Source organism: Dromaius novaehollandiae, chromosome 5, assembly GCF_036370855.1.
Source record: "Dromaius novaehollandiae isolate bDroNov1 chromosome 5, bDroNov1.hap1, whole genome shotgun sequence".
NCBI lineage: Eukaryota > Metazoa > Chordata > Aves > Casuariiformes > Dromaiidae > Dromaius > Dromaius novaehollandiae.
Window position 1 is genome coordinate 6,343,137 of NC_088102.1, and position 19,173 is coordinate 6,362,309.

Sequence of the window (19,173 nt, forward strand, 5' to 3'; positions counted from 1 at the left end):
TGCACTGTTTCTGTGAGTGTTACTGATTTTGGCTCTCCACCACCATTTTCACAGCAATCCAGCTGAACGCACGGTCCAGCAGAGCCAGCGAGCTAATGCCCCCCCGTCTCTACAAATAACCTTTACGGACCTGGCACTAATGCATAACACAGCTTTCTCTCATTTGAGCCCTGATTCACTGATGCATTTTACTGCCTCCCTTCTTTTCATTTTAAATTCATTTTTATTTTTTATATAGCTCTCCTTGGCCACGGTTGCGCCTCCAACGTAGTATCGATCTTCTCTCCACTGCTCCCTCCATGCCCAGCCGTGGGGACGCGTTATTTATCCTCACTGCTAAAGCGCTGGCGGCTCCGGTCTCCCCGCCGTCCCCCAAGGCCAAGCAGCACCGGGCGCTCGGCCTCCTCCGGCAGCATCTTCCCTTCCTGCTCCCGCCTCCGCTCTCGCTAACAGAAACTTCCATTTCTGGACCTTTTAGCTGATTTTTGGTCTGTATCCAAGTGAGATTTAACCAAAGTGGAATGAAAAGAGAAACCAATTAGCCAAGAGATTAGGACGGTGTGATCTGCTGCTTTTTCGTATTAAAAATGCAAAAAAAGAAATAATTTGAAAAACTATATTGGACGGCCTGAAATCGCTTAAGTAAGTGCAGAATATGTTCTGGCAAGGAAAAAGCACAGCTCCATGGGCAGGCAATCTCCAGAGGCAGATCGATAAGTTTTAGAGGGCATATTGACCAGTGGGAATGAGCCTTACAAAAATAACCCCAAATAAAAAAAAAATTATTCAATCAATTATTTAGAATAAGAATTTTTCAGCTTCCTGACTTAAAATGTGATTAAACCAGTGATTTCAATATTTTGACTGCAATGCCCTAAATCTAAATTACCTCCCAATGCTGGCGAATGATTTAATTCCCGAGGCTTTGCTCGCATAACTGTAGCTGTTTTGATTCTCCTGCAGAAATCCTTCATTTATTTCCGAATATCCATTTGTATGAAGGAGGTTGCATTTTTGCAGGATGGTTTTTTCCGGTCCACAGGGTGTTTGGACCCTAGGAGGACCCTGTTTGGACCCTAGGAGGTTGCATTCTTGCAGGGTGGGGGGTTTTTTTGGTTCAAAGCCGCTGCAGGGCTTGCGCGGGTCTCTATCACGCTTTGAGCCTCAGAGATGCTTGATCGGGGCACGGAGCTGGCCAAAATGCTCTTCCCAACTTTCCCATGGCCCTGCCTGGGAATACCGCTGCCCGGACATCCCGGCTGAGCCGAGCGGTCGTATAAGCCTTGTATTAGCCGTGGGCATTCGGTGTGTGTGTGCTGTGCCGCAATGGCTCCGTGCAACGGACCGTGGTTGCATTTGAGCCCCAGGACGGGGGATCACGGAGCCATTTCCTTAGGAAATAAAGTCATGGGGGAGGGAAAAAAAAAACTCGTATCTTCTTGTTGATCTTCCTTCAGCAGTTTCTGTTTTGTCCTTCGAAAGAGTCAGCAATGCGCCAAACAACTTCATGAATACACAGATTGCTTTTGGCAACTACCAATTAGCAAAAAATGTGTTTGTGCCATCCCCAAACGGCCATCTCCCCAGGAAGTTCATGTTTCGAGCAAGCCATTTCTCATTAGGGAAAATACACGCGCTCGGACAAATGGCTCTTGCCAGCTGCGATTGCAAGAGGCTGCCTGGAGCGGGGCCGGGACACAGTGGCATCTCATGGGAAGCCAGCGGCTGCCGCGTGCCCGGCGTCTCGCGTGCCCAGCCCCACGGCTTGCCCCAGGGCGCCCCACTGCTCCCACCGCCCCGCCAAGCCGGCGTCACACCGCACCAGGCCCGCGGCCGGAGAAATGCAATGCTCGAGCCTTCGAAGCGGTGGCTTTGCGGAGAGCCAGGGAGCTCCGTGAGCCAGAAACCAGGGAGAGCCGGAGAGGATGGACAGCTTTTTATTTCCCACTGTTTTAATTGAACAAAGTGCTACATCCCCTAGGTACAGCACGAGTTGGTCTCGTCGGGCAGAGAAAACGAGGAAGCCCCCCCGCTGCCAGCGTGACTCCGCGCAAGCAGCTGCAGCCCAAAGAGACCTCGCCACGGTGAACATCTGGAGTTAGAGACACCTTTAACAATCAGCAGCTGGACGGTGCAGGTGCGTTTCGGCACGACAAGACCTGCCCATTGGGCCGGCTGCTTCCTCCCATCGGGACTGGAACGATTTTGCAACACCTGCGAGAAATTTTGGCTTGTGCTATCAGGCGGCCCCGCACTGAGAATGTCACTGCCGCAGCAACGCGGTCGTTGCAGCTACGTCCCCTGGCGCAGCAATGACACCAACGCGGGGCCCGGGGGCAGTTCACTGCTGCTTCGCTTGTGTGTTTTAGAAATGCAGCACTATTGATTAAATCGACAGATCTTTAAGAGACCGGCAGCCTCCACTCCCGCTGGAAACCTCCCTGTCCCCCACCTGCAAAGTGATAATTTCGGCAAACGCGTCCAGCGCCAGCAGTTGTGCAGAGAATATTTTGACGGGCCCAAGCCAAAGGCTACCAGCCCGGGAGCGGGCACCGAGCAGAGACAGTGCTAAGTGATGCTTGTGCTTTCCGCACCTGCAGCAACGTTCACCGATGCCAGGGCACTGCAGAAACCCCTGCCTGTGCCCCCAGGGCTCCTAGCAGCTTCACTGGACTCTCAGGCTGATTTGGACCATTCCTCTTGCCTCCACTCTACAGAGAGCTGAAGTGCAAGACATGGGGAGCCTCCAGGTTCTGGGGCAGGTGCCTGGCTAGAAACAGCTATTAAATAAAAGCCACTAAAGCTCCTGGTGCTTGAAGGCACGGAAAACACTGTCCCATGAGTCCCATCTCTCCACAAATGGTGATTTTGCTCACACATGGGCTACAGGGGGATCTTCAGGACCAGTGATGGCCCAACGAACTTGAGTACGGAGATAGCAACACAGCTGAGATCTTTCTGTAGATGTCCCCACGTGTAAACTTGGTGTTTTCCCACCAAATGTGCTGCACTGGGGCCCTCGTCCTGCATGCCCTCCTGAACAAGGGAGAGATGCTGGCATTTGAGCCCTGCTCCAAAGTCCCCGGGGCCGGCAAGCATTCCCCATCAAATGGACATTGCTTGGGGTCTCTCTGCGCTGCTGAGCAGCTTCTCTTGGCTCGGAAAGTTGGCCAACAGCAGTCTTCTGCTGGCCAGTACTTCCCAACCAAGGCATCACGGCCCAAACAGGACAACAAACCCAGGAGCAATGCCAGTGCAGAGCGGCATCCGGAGCCAGAGACAGGCCTGGGAGTGAAGCTGCACCACCTGCAAAGCCTTTGGGCAGCCCTTCTACAGCACTTGCGCACCGAGCTGGCTCCAGCACAGACTCCAGAGCCAAGACCGAGCTGCCATTCAGCCGGGCATCTCACTTAGCTCCAACTTCCCTGCCTGCCCAGTTTATCTCATCCTACTTCTCGTATAACCACTGAGATATTATCGCAATTAGTTGTCAGCTCCACTTCTTGCATGGCCATTTTGCCAGCATCAGGCCAAACACACCTGCTTTGCTGGAGCAGAGCACACCCGCTCCACGTCCTCGCCGCGTGAAGGACACCCGCACTGCCCAGGGCACCCAGCACCCAGCGGTTTCACCAAAATGCTGGCGTCAGCACGCTGACAGGCAGCCTTCCCTTTAATTTCATATTAAGGTGATTACGTTGGGGAGGGAGAAAGACACAGACACACAGCCTGGCTCAGCCATCCCTCCTCCTCGGAGCTGCCTGGGAGCCATGTGTTTTACCCGTTACTTAACGCAACTCGTGCAGGCATCGCAAACTGCGCGAGCACATCACTGTTAACAGGAAAACAAGAGAAGACTGTCCTTCACAGGCTGTCGCTGTGCAAAACCCTGCTGCTCCCCAGCTGTCTGGCTCTTGCTGGTACATCTGCTCTGTTCTGCTCTGTCTCTGGCAGCTCCTGTTTTCCAGCATCCGCTCAGGTCTCTCTAGCAGGGTATAGCTGCACGCAGAGGAATCACCAGCCCAGTTGCCAATGCTGCTGCTCAAAGACAAACTCCCTCCTGCGGAGAGGCCCCCTGTGCCATTGCTAACTCTCCATGCATCCCTATCCGGACTAGAGCGACACTTCACAAAAATATCTTGCAGTTGCCTCTGTATTCTTGTTCCCAGCCTGCATGGTGCTGTACCTAGAAGCCAGTCCCTTCTGGAGGTGATCTGAAGCAAGCTGGACTGGAGGAGAAGTCATTCCACCTCGCAACCTCCATCACCCCTTCGCCATGAACAACTCCTCAAAGAGCCCAAAGGAAGAGACTTCCTCGTTCCCCAAACCCCAGCTGCCAGGACCAGATAGCCACCAAAGCTAAACTGGACTGTTAACACCTCCCAGCCACCTCCAAATGCCAAAAGACTTAGGAAAGAGAAGGAAATAGGGAGCAACCAGGCCAGAAGGAAAAGTTGCTCTTAGCTCAGACCAATGACTGTTACAGAAGAAAGAGCTTCTAATTTTGGGTAAGGGCACCTGGACTTAAGAGTGGGCAGAGGATCACAAGTGGAAATAGATGTTGCCAGTCAGTGGCTGTTAGGAGATCTGGGATGGCTTTTAGCAAGGCAAAATCCTCATGATCAAAGTTTCAGGAATGGAAAGGGAGACAAGCAAGCATTGCAGAGCGCAGGCTGGGAAAGCCCGTCCTAAATGGATTAGGGAATGAAGACCCCCCAGCATGCTGATGGGCTGGGCTTTATTTTGCCTTCCACAACCAGCTTCCCACACGCTCGGCGGGACGAACACGTGAGGGACCAAGCACAGCTCTTAGACTGGAAGACTGGCATCAGTAGCAGCATTTTGCATACAGGTGGTCCTGCCTGTCCGTCTCCCGGTGACTCACTAAATGCGGGGAAAGCCTATGGGAAAGTAGCTGGGCTCCAAAGAGCACTGCTTGTTTAGAACTGAACATCCCATCTGATGATTTAATGTCCAGAGGGGACCCTGGACCCTCTCAGAGAGATGCGACTTTCAGACAGGTCTTCTAAATGTGCTCTGCACCTTGCAAACATATTTGTGTGCCCAGGAGACATTTGTTCACCACCACGTACATCTATACTTTGTAATGGGCCAGGCTTTTTCACCTTTACAAAGAATGAAATCCTGCATGTGCCCATCCTCAAACACTTCTCCTTTCCACCTCTTCAAAGACTTCAAGGGATTTAATCTCAGAAAATGTGTGCTCTGACCTTATTTGTCTAATCATGTCTCCTCCAGCAACAGCCACTGTTTCTGTATGAAGGATGATTTCCCTCAAAACAGTGATTTCCACTGTGGAAACATGTATGCTTTGCATAAATGTAAGATTAAAGAGTCATTTCACAGTCTGAAACAGAGACAAGGTAATACAGCCCTTTTTTCTAGCTATTTTTACAGCATTCCTGTGCACAGTGACTAATTACCCCTGCTTGATTACAGCCACGTCTCAGACCCTGTCTGTCTCCATCTGCTACATGTTGCCCTCATCCCATGCCGCCTCTAGTCCTACCTTCAAGGCTTCATCTCCACAGCCCTGTGCAGATGTCTGTCCTACGGTTTCAGTTACCCTTCCCCTTTGGCCAGATGTTCCCCAACTTGACCATTTTACAGATGTCACTCCAGCTGTGCCTGCTGGCTGAATTATGACTATCCCTCTATTAGCCATGAAGCCCTTGACACTGACAGCCACCAGCTCTGCAGGCTTCAACACCTTTCTGCACTTGGTTGTATGGAGACAGGATCTGACATCCATCAGATCTCTCAAAGGTGCTGCTGTTCATGAAGCTTTCAGTGGCTGAAAATGCAATTACCAGTTGGGAAAGGAGACAGATGCTTCGCTTTTATCTCTATGTGAACGCAGCCTTGTGAAAGAGGTGAACCAGTAACTAGTGCCTTCAGACAGGAGCCAGCTGAACCTGCCTTTTCTGTCACCTATTCGCACACTGAAAAAAAGCTAAGAGATCCATGCAAGACTATCCATCGGTATGTGTGCACTGGTATTTATTGTGCTGTAACAGACAGTGCTGGTTGAAAATGGACTAAGGTTTTTGTTGTGAATCAAGTGTTGAGGCCATTCCTGTATGTTTCCAAGAAGCATGAAACAGCTGGAGGGAGGATTTGGGAAAGAACAGGTGAGAATTGGGTAAAAGAGTATAGAAATGTGTTTCAAACTGTATTAACAACACTGCACTTGGGCACTTCTCAGTTGACAAGGGATATAGTTCAAGTGTATAACTCAATAATTAAGCAGAGCAGCTAATTTTAGCACTAATGAACTCTAGCTCAGATAATGTAACATTTAAAAATCAACAAATTGGACAGTAGTCATTCATAGTAAAGATTTCCATTCGCCAATTAGGTGAGAGCTATCATTATGATTCGATTACTGCCAGCCAGAACCGAGAGAGTATACCAGGATAATAGGAAAATAATCATCCATATGTATCAGCTCCAGCTGTAGCAATGTGTGCTGTGGATCTGAATGAGGTGCCGGCGCGAATGTGAAATCTCACTACTGTATCAAAACAAACATCACTGCGCGTTACATGTAGAATAGAGCATGCCGTTTCGCCAGGGTGGTACCAGCCACTGCTCGGTGGCTCTGCGTGGCTGAGAGCAGTAATGCAGCAGAAATTCGGTTGTCCTTTTTCTCCCCCTCCCTCGCTTGAAAAGTCACTGGATATCACAACGGCTCTGCAGTTCGACTCAAAATTCATCTTCAGAGCTGTCAGCTAAGAGCATCACTCGGTCCTGCATGCTGTTAAATTCCCTCTGCTAGGGGAAGAAAAGAAACAGTAAAGAGATCCAAATGGAAAAAGAAAATGAATAGCATTCGACTCCCTCCCCCAGCGCTACGATCCACAAGCGCACTGCATTTCAATCCAGGGAAACCTTTCGCCGTAACTAAACTGCATTTACTTCATAACCAAAACTGTTAGCAGGGGAGTGGGTAGGAACAGATTGGGGGTTTCCATTACAGCTGTTGTACCTTTCTTTTGTGCCTCTTCGAGCCATTTCTCCTTCGGCGATTCATGATCTTAATGCTGTAGAGTGCTCCCAGGATAAAAAGGGCTCCAGCTATCCCGACTCCCACAGGAACCAGCATTCCCGACATGTATCCTGCCTACGTGGAAAAGAGACAAGCACAGCAGCACTCACGAAACTGTCCGCTCAGAGTCGTTCTTTAATAGCCTCGGACTGCAATATACCCCTATGCTGCTTTCCTCTACGCTTATTGTGTTTGGGTCCTTATCACCCCTGCAAAAGATGAGACCCATATACAGGATTCCTACAAAACCCCTGGGAACTCTTTGAAACAAATCTGCACTTTATCCACCTCTATTTTACACAGAAATTCCTGGACTGGTTCAGATTGGCTCAGCACCCTAATCCAGGAGTAACCAGAAGCATCTGTTTCTGAGGATGTGGTATATGGGGAATAATCCGCTCCCACATCAGTGTTTCAGTGAAAGCAATATAACTTGCTACCCCTTCGATCCCTTTTTGTGATGTCCTGTCCAGGTAGGAATCTGGGCTGTGTTCTGCACTGTGGTCACAGAGGTTTAAGGACACATGAAACGAAACCCTCCTGGTTTCCAAATCAAAGCTTTGAAGAGCCACATCCTGTTAAAATCAAAATTGATGTGAACGAAAGACCCTGGCAGGGTTCACCCGCAAGGGCCGTAGGTGAACTGACCCTTGAGGTTTTTAAGGGCCATTGGAGGGTGGATTTGGAGTGAGTCACTGTGCTCCCAGCCCCCAAGCAGCCACACTCCAGGACCTAGCTGGAAATCACAGCTGTTCACAAACCATTAGCTTCGCTCACACGTACGTCCTTATGATAGATGAGACAACGCAGCGCCTGCCCATGTTTAGGAAAGGAAATAATCCTGATGCAGAGTTGCAAGTGCTGGGGGGAAGTGTCTGTTAATAAGCATGCAAGTGTAAAGGAAAGCCTCTCTCGACTGCCAAAGGCAGGCCACCACGAGCCACAGGGAATACCTGTAAACACTCAGAGAGCCTTGCTACATGCTGTGTAAAGTAGGCTGAGTGCTACAACAAGCTCCCCAGGCACCACGAGCATAAATCGAGGCACAGATGCACGTATGTCCGCCTGCGCGTACCAGAGCTCAATGCAGAGAGCCGCTGGCCAAGAGCTGCCGTTACCCTTTTTGCTATAGATCCGAACTAGCAGGGTGGGGGCCGAGTTGGGTCTTGACGCAGCCTCACGGCGCGCTCGTCGGCACTGCGCTGCCCAGGCACCAGGCACCAGGGAGGGAGCGCACGGAAAGGGCGAGGGGCTGTTTTCGGAGGAGGGCCGCACTGCAAAGCTGAGCTGTCCTCCGCCTTGGAAGGTGGGTTCTGGGCTGGAAAGGGACCCAGCGTGTTTCCAGCCAGCTCTGATTCCTAAAACGTGTCTTACCATGACCGAACTGCTAAATACACCTTGAGTGAAGAGCGTTACAAAGCTCCCGCGCTCCCCAAGCAGAGACACGTTGGCATGGGAAAGGAAGTGCTCGGGGCACGGATGCTACCTCTCCGCATGGGAATAAGGGAAGCTATTTCCAACACCTGGAACTGGGTGTCTGAAAGAGCTGAAATGCAAAAGCCGCCTGTGCCCACGCACTGCGGGAAGAAGAGCAAGCTTGCCCTGGCCCTGCCCAGCCCAGGCTGATCCTCTTCGGCTTTGCACTCAAAATCTTTGAGCCAGAGGGTTTTGCTTCGCATGGGAAGGGGTCACTTCCGTGAGCAGGACGGCAGGGACCAGTCACACCTTCGGCTGGTCTTAAGGGAAGCAAAGCGAAGGCAAACAAGCTCCTCTTTAGTAGTTAGGATGCGCATGTTTGCATTGCTCAGGAGTTTGCAACACCAATGAAAAAAAATATATAGTAATTTGTAAACATTAAAAATACTTTGAAAAATATTCCTGAGTGCTTATTATTTTATATTTTACTGTTTTAAGTGAAAATTAACCCAAGTTTTAAAGTGCTAAATTGCTCCAGCATCCTCACCTAATTCAGTCTGGGGACTCAGTGGCGTAAAGGAGCCAGGTACGGCCTGGCTCCTTCTCCCATTAGTGCTGCCTTCGTTCACGTGGCAGAAACAGCATTCTCCGCTTCGGTGGTACAACTTCACCCTTTCCCCTCTGCACATCCTGTTCACCTGCATTCCCAAACTGCAGCAAAACTCAACACTTGCTTACACTGCGATTGCTTTACTTCCACGATCCACTCAGTGGGAAAAAAAGCTATTCCGTGTGCATCGCCCTGGCTTCGTATGCTTATCTGGAGCACAAAAATAACTGCTTTCATCTAGGACAGAAACAATGTTAACAAGGGCTGTTTTGCGCTAACAACCCCCTTCAAAACCTGCTTGTTTTTCAAATAATGACAACTTCATGCCTAGATCCCAAGGCTCGAGGGCTCGGGGATTTAACTACACCTTGCCGGATCGCTCAGATGCCCTTCCAGAGAAGCCAGCCCTGCTCAGTGCACGCGCTTGGAGGGAAGCTGCCTGCCTGCATCCACGCTCCTGAAAAAGGAGGTTAGTGAGAACACAAGAGATAAGATTGTATCTCCTCGAGGTAATTAAGGTACCTTAATTGGGTCACCTAATTAGTGCAGCGGCGGGGTTTTTCTATTTCTGGAATTTTGCTGCTGGCACAGGCGGTGAGGAGAGCTTGGAAGTGCCTTCTTAGCTGCTGCCCAACTGAATTTCCCTATCAGAAATCACTGTTTTTAATAAGGCGAATTCTCCAGCCTGTCTGCGAGCCTTTATCACGCTAGGCCAGCCCATGCTTTTTTTTTAGGCTTCCCCAGACAGCTGGACAGATTCGTACCCCAAATGCCTGCAACGTGGTCCAAACCCAGGACCGATTCCCACAGCCCCTCTGTGCCTTGCAGCCCAGCCTGTGGGGCTTTGGCAGCTACTTGATAGGAGACCCCTTTTCACCAACAGCCCTGCAGCCACTTTTTAACCCTAATCCATGGGAAGAAGCAGTTTCTTTCTGGATCCTCAGGACACCATTAACACACCCAGCTCATGACCGGCACCTCCTTTACTCTTCGGGACTTGGAGATAGCAGCAGTGCAGGGCGCCAGAGGAGCCACGTGCCCATTACTTTGCATGTCGAATGCAAGCTGAAAATCAGAGAGAATACATCAGGGCACGTCCTTGTCCCTTCCTTGTGGGATGTGGGACCTCAAAGCTGACAGGGGGATCAGTAACGGACGGGGAAGTAACGTGTGCACAGGACTGGGATCCTGGTTTAGACGGGGAGGTTGTAAAATAGAGATGACCAGGTTCTACCAACAGCCCACATGAACAGAGCATGATAAACTTAACAGGGAAGAGGAGGAAACGGGCTGGGCAGGTTTATTTGTGAGCAATTTGCCTTTGTTAATATTTGGGTGGGGGTGAGGAAGAGGTTGCTGGGCTTTTCTGATGGAACAAATGATTGTTTGATCTGCCATTGGAGGGAGATAGCTCAGAGGGACACCAGCAGATCGCCAGTGATAGTGGTGCTTGTGCTGGGCACTGCAATGCTGTCTGCCATCCACCCGCAAGCAGCTCAGTCCCTATTAAAGAGCAGCTCTGCTAGAGCCTGGAACATGCACCCACCTCTGCAGCGCGGAGGGAGAGAGGTAGCCCGCGGGATGCCCAGAGGAAAGAAGCAAAAGCTACGGCTTCAGTGAGAAGATGCCTGATGCCCCCGAGAGCGTGTGGTGCAGGCTGGGGTGGGTCTGGCATTCGCAGGTGACACAGACACGGGCATGCTACACCCACGCCAGGCGCTCAGCCACTCCGGGTGTCTGCTTTTTACCTTCGTTAGGAAAACCACTCTCTCTCCCCTCAAGGTTCGCTCTGGCTGAATCCCACGCCAAGATGCTCTGCTATGAGCATAGGTCGTACTAGACATGCCTCCTTCCTATTGCAGGCAGAAAAGCAACTCAGCAAGGGATGGGTAGAAACCCACCTTAGCCCTTCCACTCCCCAGCCATGGAAAACAGATAGCCAGATCCCTTCTCTCTTATCAGCTTTGATGGCACAGGTACCGCTGAGATTTGGTGGAGATCTCACATGAAGGCTGGGTTTGTTGGGTGACAGTCTGCTCAAGCTTAGTGATACATTTTCAGGGTGGGAGTTTCCCACCAACTCATTATCCCATGTGTTTTTCCCTGTGTTAGCTCTGTTCCTGCTCAAGAATTTCCAAATCCTGCTGAGTCACAAAATGTTGTGTCTTAAAACACTACTGTCACCCCATTTCTAGTTTCATTGCTTTGCTGCCCCCAACACAACACTTGGAAGGTTTCACAACCTTTTCGAAATGTTCGTATTTGCCCTAGGGCAGCGTCTCTGCCATTGCTGGTGTAACTCCTGATTCCATGTAGCACGACCTTGCAACATCAGGGAGAAAAGACCAGGGTCTGATATCTTTTTAGGGTTCCTGTGCTTGCCCTTTGCCTCTCCAAGACTTTGCAGCTCCTCTGAGATGTGGCGGCAGGACAGGTTTAGTTCAGGAGCAGTGTCCTGGCACTCAGCCTCTCATCCCACACTGCAGGAGGGACCCAGAACCAAGCTTCGGACATACAGAAAAGGGGTGGAGGAAAGTTAAAGGGCAATAGAAAAAGTAACTCAGCTGGTCTGAAGAGAAGGTGTTTTACTAGTCCAGAGAAGTCTATTAAACACCCCTGTCTCTGGTTCGGCTCTTAGTTACCCATCAGGGATGTACTGCGTATTTACACCAATATACTCAACACCAACATACACAACAGCAGCATCTAGTTCGTTGTCTCCCAGAGAAAATTTTAAGCCTTCACAATTGTCTTTGCAGAGCTAATAAACCGCACCAGCAAGAGTTTGTTTATTCCTCAAAGTAAAAATGTTTTTACTTTTAAAATGATTGAGAGAAACACAGAGCCTCCTACCTTATCTTTCAGCTTCTCCATCCAGCTTCTCACTGAAAAATAAGACAAAATATGAGCTGTAATCATGCTACTTATATTAATTAGTGACAAATGATAATGATAGCATTAAAATAGACACTAATTAACTTGACAAGCTTCTAACATTTTTCATTAGACTCCCTCTCTTCTCATTCATGAAGGAGAGCAAACGCAGCAAATGGAGAAGAGAAACTCTTCGAGCAACTTGGCAAGCAGGGAGCTTGTTCTTTCCTGTGTAATCCACACCTTCAGATGTGGTTAAAAGAGGTAGATGAAAAACAACGTTTCAGGCTGCTGGTATTTAACCAGCACTTCTCATACACACACTGGGCACATCTGAGAGGGAGAAAACAATGTTATAGCACCACTACCTCCTTCTACCAGCCTCTTCTACGTAGTTATTCTTCCCTCTATTAGGCATAAGCCTGTACTGATACCTAAAAAGGACATTTTCCCCATTAGCTGTCAAGCACAGGGCTGGTTTCCCGCTGGCCCTGACCTCGCTGCAGGAGTACGTAGGTTATTCGCCGCCTCCTGCACAGCACCCAGCAGCGGGCTGACCTGGTGTTGGGTCTCCGAGCTCTTAGGGCCCTGCAGCAGCCCTCAACCCAAAAAGCCCTCATTAGCTCTCCCCTTTCGGGCCCATTGCTATGGCCATCCAGACTCCTGAAAGCCTTTTTCTGGAAGGATTAGCACATACACAGCCATTGCCAGCTCGGGGAAGCCACCAGGTAACATCTGAGGACTGGGACAGCCCTGGAGGTGCTTAATTACTAAAGCAAGTAAGTTTACACTGTCATCACTGAGACTCTTGTTTCCTAACAGTTAATGTAAGTCCCATGAAATATGATATTCCAGAATTAAAAGTCTTCAATGGTATATACTTTGGGATGAAATATTAAGGTAATCTCAAAGAACTGCAAATGATTAGCAGAGGGTGCCTGGTTCATTAATTCTACAGGCAATTCTGGATTCGTCTGCATTGCACGGAAGACGAAACGCTCATCATTTGGGATATCAGCTATTGTTTTAATGAATGCCCTACTCAGAGCCAAGAGGTGACAAAACAGCGAAAGGTAGTTTTCATCAAGGTTCAGCAATTGCATTTTAAGCCGCAGTCATGGATCCCAGTCTCTCCGTAAGGACGATGCTACAGGCTTAGTAGGAATCCTGGATGCATGAATGTCCTCCTGGAAGACATTTTGCCCAGGACGCACTAGATCCCAAATGTAACATACCCCTTATGGAGTGAGACCTGATTTCCAAAGGGTACCTGCTTCCAGAAGCTCATTTCACAGCTTTCATTAGCAGTATTAGAGCCTGCCTGTTGGCACATATACCTGTACCCCTCACTATAGCCATCCTTCTGAAATACAAACATTATTGTGAGTGAGTAGGGTGCAGCAGCAGTGCGGTGCATAAATTATTTTTTTATGTCTCAGATAAAATACAGAGAGGTGCAGCAGTTGGGAAGTAATAAGACAGCTCAGAGCTTGCCAGCATCACTGAATTAAACTAAAACATTTTAACAAGTTCGATGTGAGTTGAATAATCACCTTTAATCTACCAGGAACACAGCACCTTCCAAACAGAAGGATCCTAAACCATCTAGAGCTGAAAAAACTGTGAAATAAAAGAGTGTACATGCAGGTACACCTATCTCAGACAGCAGACAACACCGCTGTCTGGGAAAATTCCACTTAAAACCAAAAATATTGCTCTCATTTTTTAACTGTGCCGCTGTGCTTCATTCCAGGTTCCCAAGACGAGTGGTGATGGCAATTCGCAGCTACGTAACAACAGCCACAGGTTCAAAAACCGCAGTGCACGTTTCGAGGCTTTTGGCTGATGCCCTCTACGCGCATGCACAAAATCCTACGTGCGCAGGCACCGCGCACGCACCCAGCCAGCTAAAGACACTGTGATGCTCAGCTGGCCCCAAATCAACCCAAGCACAACGGCTATTTTTACACATCTTTCATAATAATTTCATTGGATCGGTGATCTCATCAATAGTTGACCCACTTTCCCGCAGCTGAACAACAACGGCGCCTCTCGAGCAGCAATTAACTTCAGTGCATTTCTGACAATTCACATGGAGCCGCTGATATTTCCACTGGGGACACGATCTAATAATATTCTACTACCTGCTTTCAAAGAATACAAACACTGGCTTCATTCCCTTCTGTGCCACAAAACAATAGCGGCTTGTCTGTCGGCACCCACAGACACTCAGGTACAAACCTTGATTTGCTATTTATACCCTTGCCCGTTATTAAAACTGGCCTCGTTTTCAGCAAGTAGAGTACATGTCAGACACCTCCCCAATTCAGTCTAAACCACAGGAAAAATGACGTCCCTGACTGTACACATCCATAATTCTGTTTATCTGAAGGAAATAAGGGCATGTGATATTTCTGAGATCATGTTGCCATTTAAATCTGATATTAGGAGGAGCTAGTTCTTCACGCTTCAACAAACTGCCCGGATGGCTTTTATCTTCACCTCTGCCATCACGTGCCACCAGCACCCCAAGAAAGGCCAGGAGCCCTCCAAAGCACTTTATCGTGCCCATCCTCGTGGAAAAATCTCTGCCAGGTGGTTTTGCCCAGGCTCCCTGCGAGATGCTCTGCCGGGCCGGGGCTGTTGGGCTGGGGGTGATGGACACCCGCTTGCGGGGAAGTGCTCGAGGGCAGCATGGAGCAACCATGGGGACATGACCGGGGTCCCAACAAGTCAGTGAGCACCACATTGGAGTGAACTACAAATTGGCTTTAATGTTACTAAACGCACACAACTGCTTTAACGCTGGTGAGGAAACACCAAACCATTATGTCATTAAAACTAAGCACTCATTGCTCCACTTGCTTATGCAGAGGCAGAAACTCAGCGTGAGGAGGAGATAAGGCACTTTTTCAAGTTAGAATTGGTATCTATGCTGAATAGCCACCATCAATTAAATCTGGACTGCAGCCTCTAATTAGACATCATTATTCATGAAATTAATAGGCTCAACTTGATCTTGGAAGAGGAACATTGTGGGTGGGCTTTTCTCACAGAAATGAAGCACTCTCAGATAACACCGGGTGCCTTGCCAGTGACACCCGGCAAATAATTAGTATCAAATAATCTATTCCATGTATTTTTCATCACATCCTTTTTATTCTTTCCCTGATCACAGAACGTCCTGAACAAGCGGCAAAAGCCTCTGGGTTGGAAATGACTAACAAGTGCGGGCAGTGATTGATTCTCTGTCCCAGGCACTTCAATGACTAGTCTGTGACGAGTACAACCAAACCCGCAGCGCAAAACGCTCCCTAACTCTCTGCCTCGGCTTAGTTTTGAACCCGTTTTCCCTCGGAGCTGAGTTAGATCAACGTGGAGCCCTTCTGCAAACCACACGCAGAACCTGACATTTCCTTAGTGATTTATACAACATCTGCACCTTTGCAAATTTAATTTTAAATAACGTGTAGCTTAAGATTACCAACCCAGCTCAGCCCGAGCGCAGAACCGCGCAGAGGGATGAGATATCCGAGCCCAAGCAGGAGCGCCGTCGTCGAGCCGACTCCAGAGCCACCCAGGATGAATTCAGATGCACTGGGCTATTTTTAGGCATTCTTCCCCAGCTTTCTCCTTGAAAACGTGCAGACAGCCATTAAGAAGCCAAGGTACCAATTAAAGAAGCTATGCTAAATGTTCTTGGGAGGAACCTGATCCAAAAGAAGGGCTGAAAACACCCACGAGCGAAGCCTTTCTCAAAGCTTGCCTTTTGCCCGCTGCAGGCAGGCATTTTAGGGTATACATTTTAGGGTATATATTTTAGGGTATACAGCTCTGGATAGTCCAACAGCTCCTTTCACCGCCGACCTCTACAAGGCTGTTAATCCAAACAAATCCTTGCGGGAGATGTCTCTTATTCATGAATATCCGGGGTGGCGAGCCAAGCCCCAGGCCCAGCCACCCCAGGCAAGTCCCCGCTCCAGCGCAGATTTCCTAACTGGGTTTCAGCAAGTCGCTCGCTTCAGGACAGCTCGGACAAACAAGACCAGGCTTCACTCATCAGCAATTAAATTAAACCTCTCCTCTCCTCGCTTCACGCCTCACCTGCAGCTCTTCCTCCATGGATTTAGGCTGTGGTTTCATGGGACAAAAGACGCAGTTTAAGGCTACAAATTACCCTGCTCCAGGGTACTTCTCACCCTGTGTTCCCATCCCTCTCCTTTCCACTGTGCCCACAGCTTTGCATCCCCTCTATGAATAGATGGAGCCAGCTGAGGCAAGCTGCCCATTTTTTTGACAGGTTTCTCTTTAGAGCCAGAGTGATCGGATATAATTTACAACAGAGAATCGAAGGGGAAGAGGTTTGGAAGCTGCCTCCAAGTTCAGCTTGAAAGATCCTCTGAGGGTAAAGAGCTTGCATGATTTACAACAGGGAAAAAGCCAGTATTTATCACTTCTGACCAAAAAAAAATAAATTAAATTACTAAAGGAATGACAGACCATATTTACTGTGAGTCTAACCCACAGTCTGACACCTCCCTCCTAAGGAGGAGTCCCACCTCCCAGTGCGGGGCTCGGGGAACTTGGAGCACACTCAGCTTACGGCCCCGCAAAGTCGGGCTCCCTGGGTATCCTGTTGACCGAGGCCAAAGCTCTGCAAAAAGCATGCACAGTATTTCATTTGCAGTGGCTGACGTGACTACTGTGCATCCTCAGCCAGGAAAAAAACGGGTCTGTGTATATAGATTTTAGCTGTGCCCTCCTTCCCTGAATCCTTATCAGCGGCCTTTACTCCTGATCTCATTTCTTCTTGCTATTCAGATGACTGTTTATCTAAAACTAAACTCTTGGTCGTTGCTCAGTCTCCTGAAACCCCTTTGGTTCTCACCTCAAGCCTGAAAGCTGCAGGGTGCTGGGTACCGGAGCCAGGCTCTAGTTTTATGTCCCTCCATAACGCACCATGAAATCTCTTGCCAAAGGCTTTTCCTTGCTTCCCTCACCAGTACCCTCAGAAGTCAGGAGCACAAGTCCCCTGGGCTTCATGCTTTGTCAACTTTTAATAATCCTAATTGCCTAATTATCCATTGCAATGCAATGATAAAGCCTGCTTAATAATTCTGCTCACTTCTCATTCATTCCCTCCCTTCCCCAGATAAGAAAAAGCAAAGTCTTCACTTTCTGGTGAGGATTTCAGTCAATAATTCATGCCCTCATCACGACAGTTCCATCTCTCCCTTCCTCTCCTAGATGCCCTGATGCCCTATCTTGTCACTTTAGCTTCCATCTTATCAGCTTGTTTTAATCATATTCCTTTTTTTAATCACCATCTTCAAGTCATTCTGCTTTTGCACGACAGAATAGGCGTGCTGTCCCTTTGACCTGCACGTCTAGCGGTATTTTCCAATCCAGCATTTATATCTGGATTCCAAAATGTCATGCTGACACCGATCTGCCCATCTAGCATCCTCTTTTTAATAATTCTCCATCACAGCCATAGAGATCAGTTTTGAAAATGCGGCACCAAGTTCCTACACACCCTCCCAAGGACAGACAAAGGCACCGAAGGATAGTTTTATTGTTAAGAACTGAATCGGTGCTCACACAGTCTGGGACAACACTCTGATTTTGTCACTGACTTCCTGCAAGACCTCAGGTAATTACCTAGCCTTCTGGGGCCTTTGCTTCTGCATCTTGGTAAAATGGGACTAACGATACTTGCTGTGTCTCTCCGCTATTCGCAGTGTGAGACCTTCACGGTGGGAACTTGACTTCATATGTGGATGTACAGCACCTAGCACAGGCAACCCAGAACGTCTCGGGGCATCTGCGTGTCGCAGATGGTAGTTTCCCCCAGAGTGTCTGCAGCTTGCCAGCAAGCCATTAACCCAGCAATTACACCCGTAATTCTCTAAATGCATTAGGCTGAGAACCGCACAAGGCTTTATTCTAAGAAATCAGAAAATATCTAGTCACGTGTATACTCTTGGGGCAGGAAAGATTTTGATCTAACAGCTACAGTTAATTGCTTTCACATCTGTCTAAAATCAGTACTGCAGCAGAGACGTATAACACGGTGCTGCTGCCCGGACCTCCCTCCCTCATCTAGTTACTCCTGTTATCTCAGGAACTAGATAAGCTACTTAAGGACCAAGTCCCCCACTGCCGCAGGTGCTGTACTGGAAACCAAATGACAGCGTCTACAGCAAACAGACTCCGTACAACAAGATGCAGAAGGCAAAGGCAGAGGAATCCAAGGAGCAATAAGAAAAGCTCTTTTTGAGCACTAAACGTGAGTGTAATGCAAATCCCTGCAGTAGATTTGGGGTTTGCTCTGCCTCCCTCTGAACAGGACAAGTTCTTAGTTCCACCCACTGCTACATTCGTCGTAACGTGGGAAGAGGCCCGTTTTGCACGTCTGCAAGGACGTGGAAATTGTAAATACGTAGTTACGAGACTGTATCTGTCACAGTACAGTTAACTGCCTCTTGCAGGTGATGCGGTTCAGCACAGCTCTGCCATCATTTTTCTTTTCCCCTAGGACAAATTGATTCACTTATTCCACGTCTGCCAATATCCTGCTCTTCCCAGTCTCATTCCTGGTCACAAAATGGCTGGGTTTTGGCGTTACTTCTGGTTAGCACTCACAACCGGTGGCAGTCATAATGAGCAAACTTCACCCTTATCCTCAGAATTTTTACAGTGATCATCCAGCCAAAATAGTTACATGCGTAAGAGTCTGCAGCAAGAATACAAGATGTTACGGTTCTTTAAAGCACCTGCTCAATCTCTGCTGTGTATGCAAGAGCAAGTAATCTGTTAGAGCTGGTTCTCTTCTTCCCTCACCTGCAAAGGCACACACAATTTCCAGACTGTATTACTTGCTCTAGCAAAGGAGGACTGGCCAAAGCATGAAAATAAAGAAAAGATCGATTACTTCAAATCAGTCTATAGACACCAAGCAATCTGTCCTACTAGGTTACAGGTATCATCCCTTTCTCTTTCGGATAAGACTTTTTTTTAAATGAGACTCCAGAGAACAATTTTGCAAAAATGCTCTGTGCTTCATCTGCTCAGCTCTGACAAGTTAATAGCACAAGGCTGCATCAACTCCATTTCCTTAAAAAACACAATTGCAAATTTACTGACTAGCACAAATAAATAAAAGAGAAAATGGCATTTTGCTGGAAGGCAACATATTTTTAAT

The 19,173-nt window shown here is 48.5% G+C and overlaps 1 protein-coding gene across 2 annotated transcripts in view; it reads right to left on the reverse strand.

The window, feature by feature from the left end:
* Positions 1–1,921: 1,921 nt before the first annotated feature.
* The window catches only part of ARMH4 (armadillo like helical domain containing 4), a 76,367-nt gene continuing 59,115 nt past the window's right edge, over positions 1,922–19,173 (reverse strand). For both annotated transcript variants that reach the window (XM_064511892.1, XM_026100031.2), the window contains exons 6-8: positions 11,949–11,980; positions 7,010–7,144; positions 1,922–6,795 (exon numbers count right to left, since the gene is read on the reverse strand). In XM_064511892.1, the coding sequence (XP_064367962.1) occupies positions 6,727–6,795; positions 7,010–7,144; positions 11,949–11,980 (236 nt within the window). In that variant the 3' untranslated portion in view covers positions 1,922–6,726. The remainder of the gene's footprint in view (positions 6,796–7,009; positions 7,145–11,948; positions 11,981–19,173) is intronic.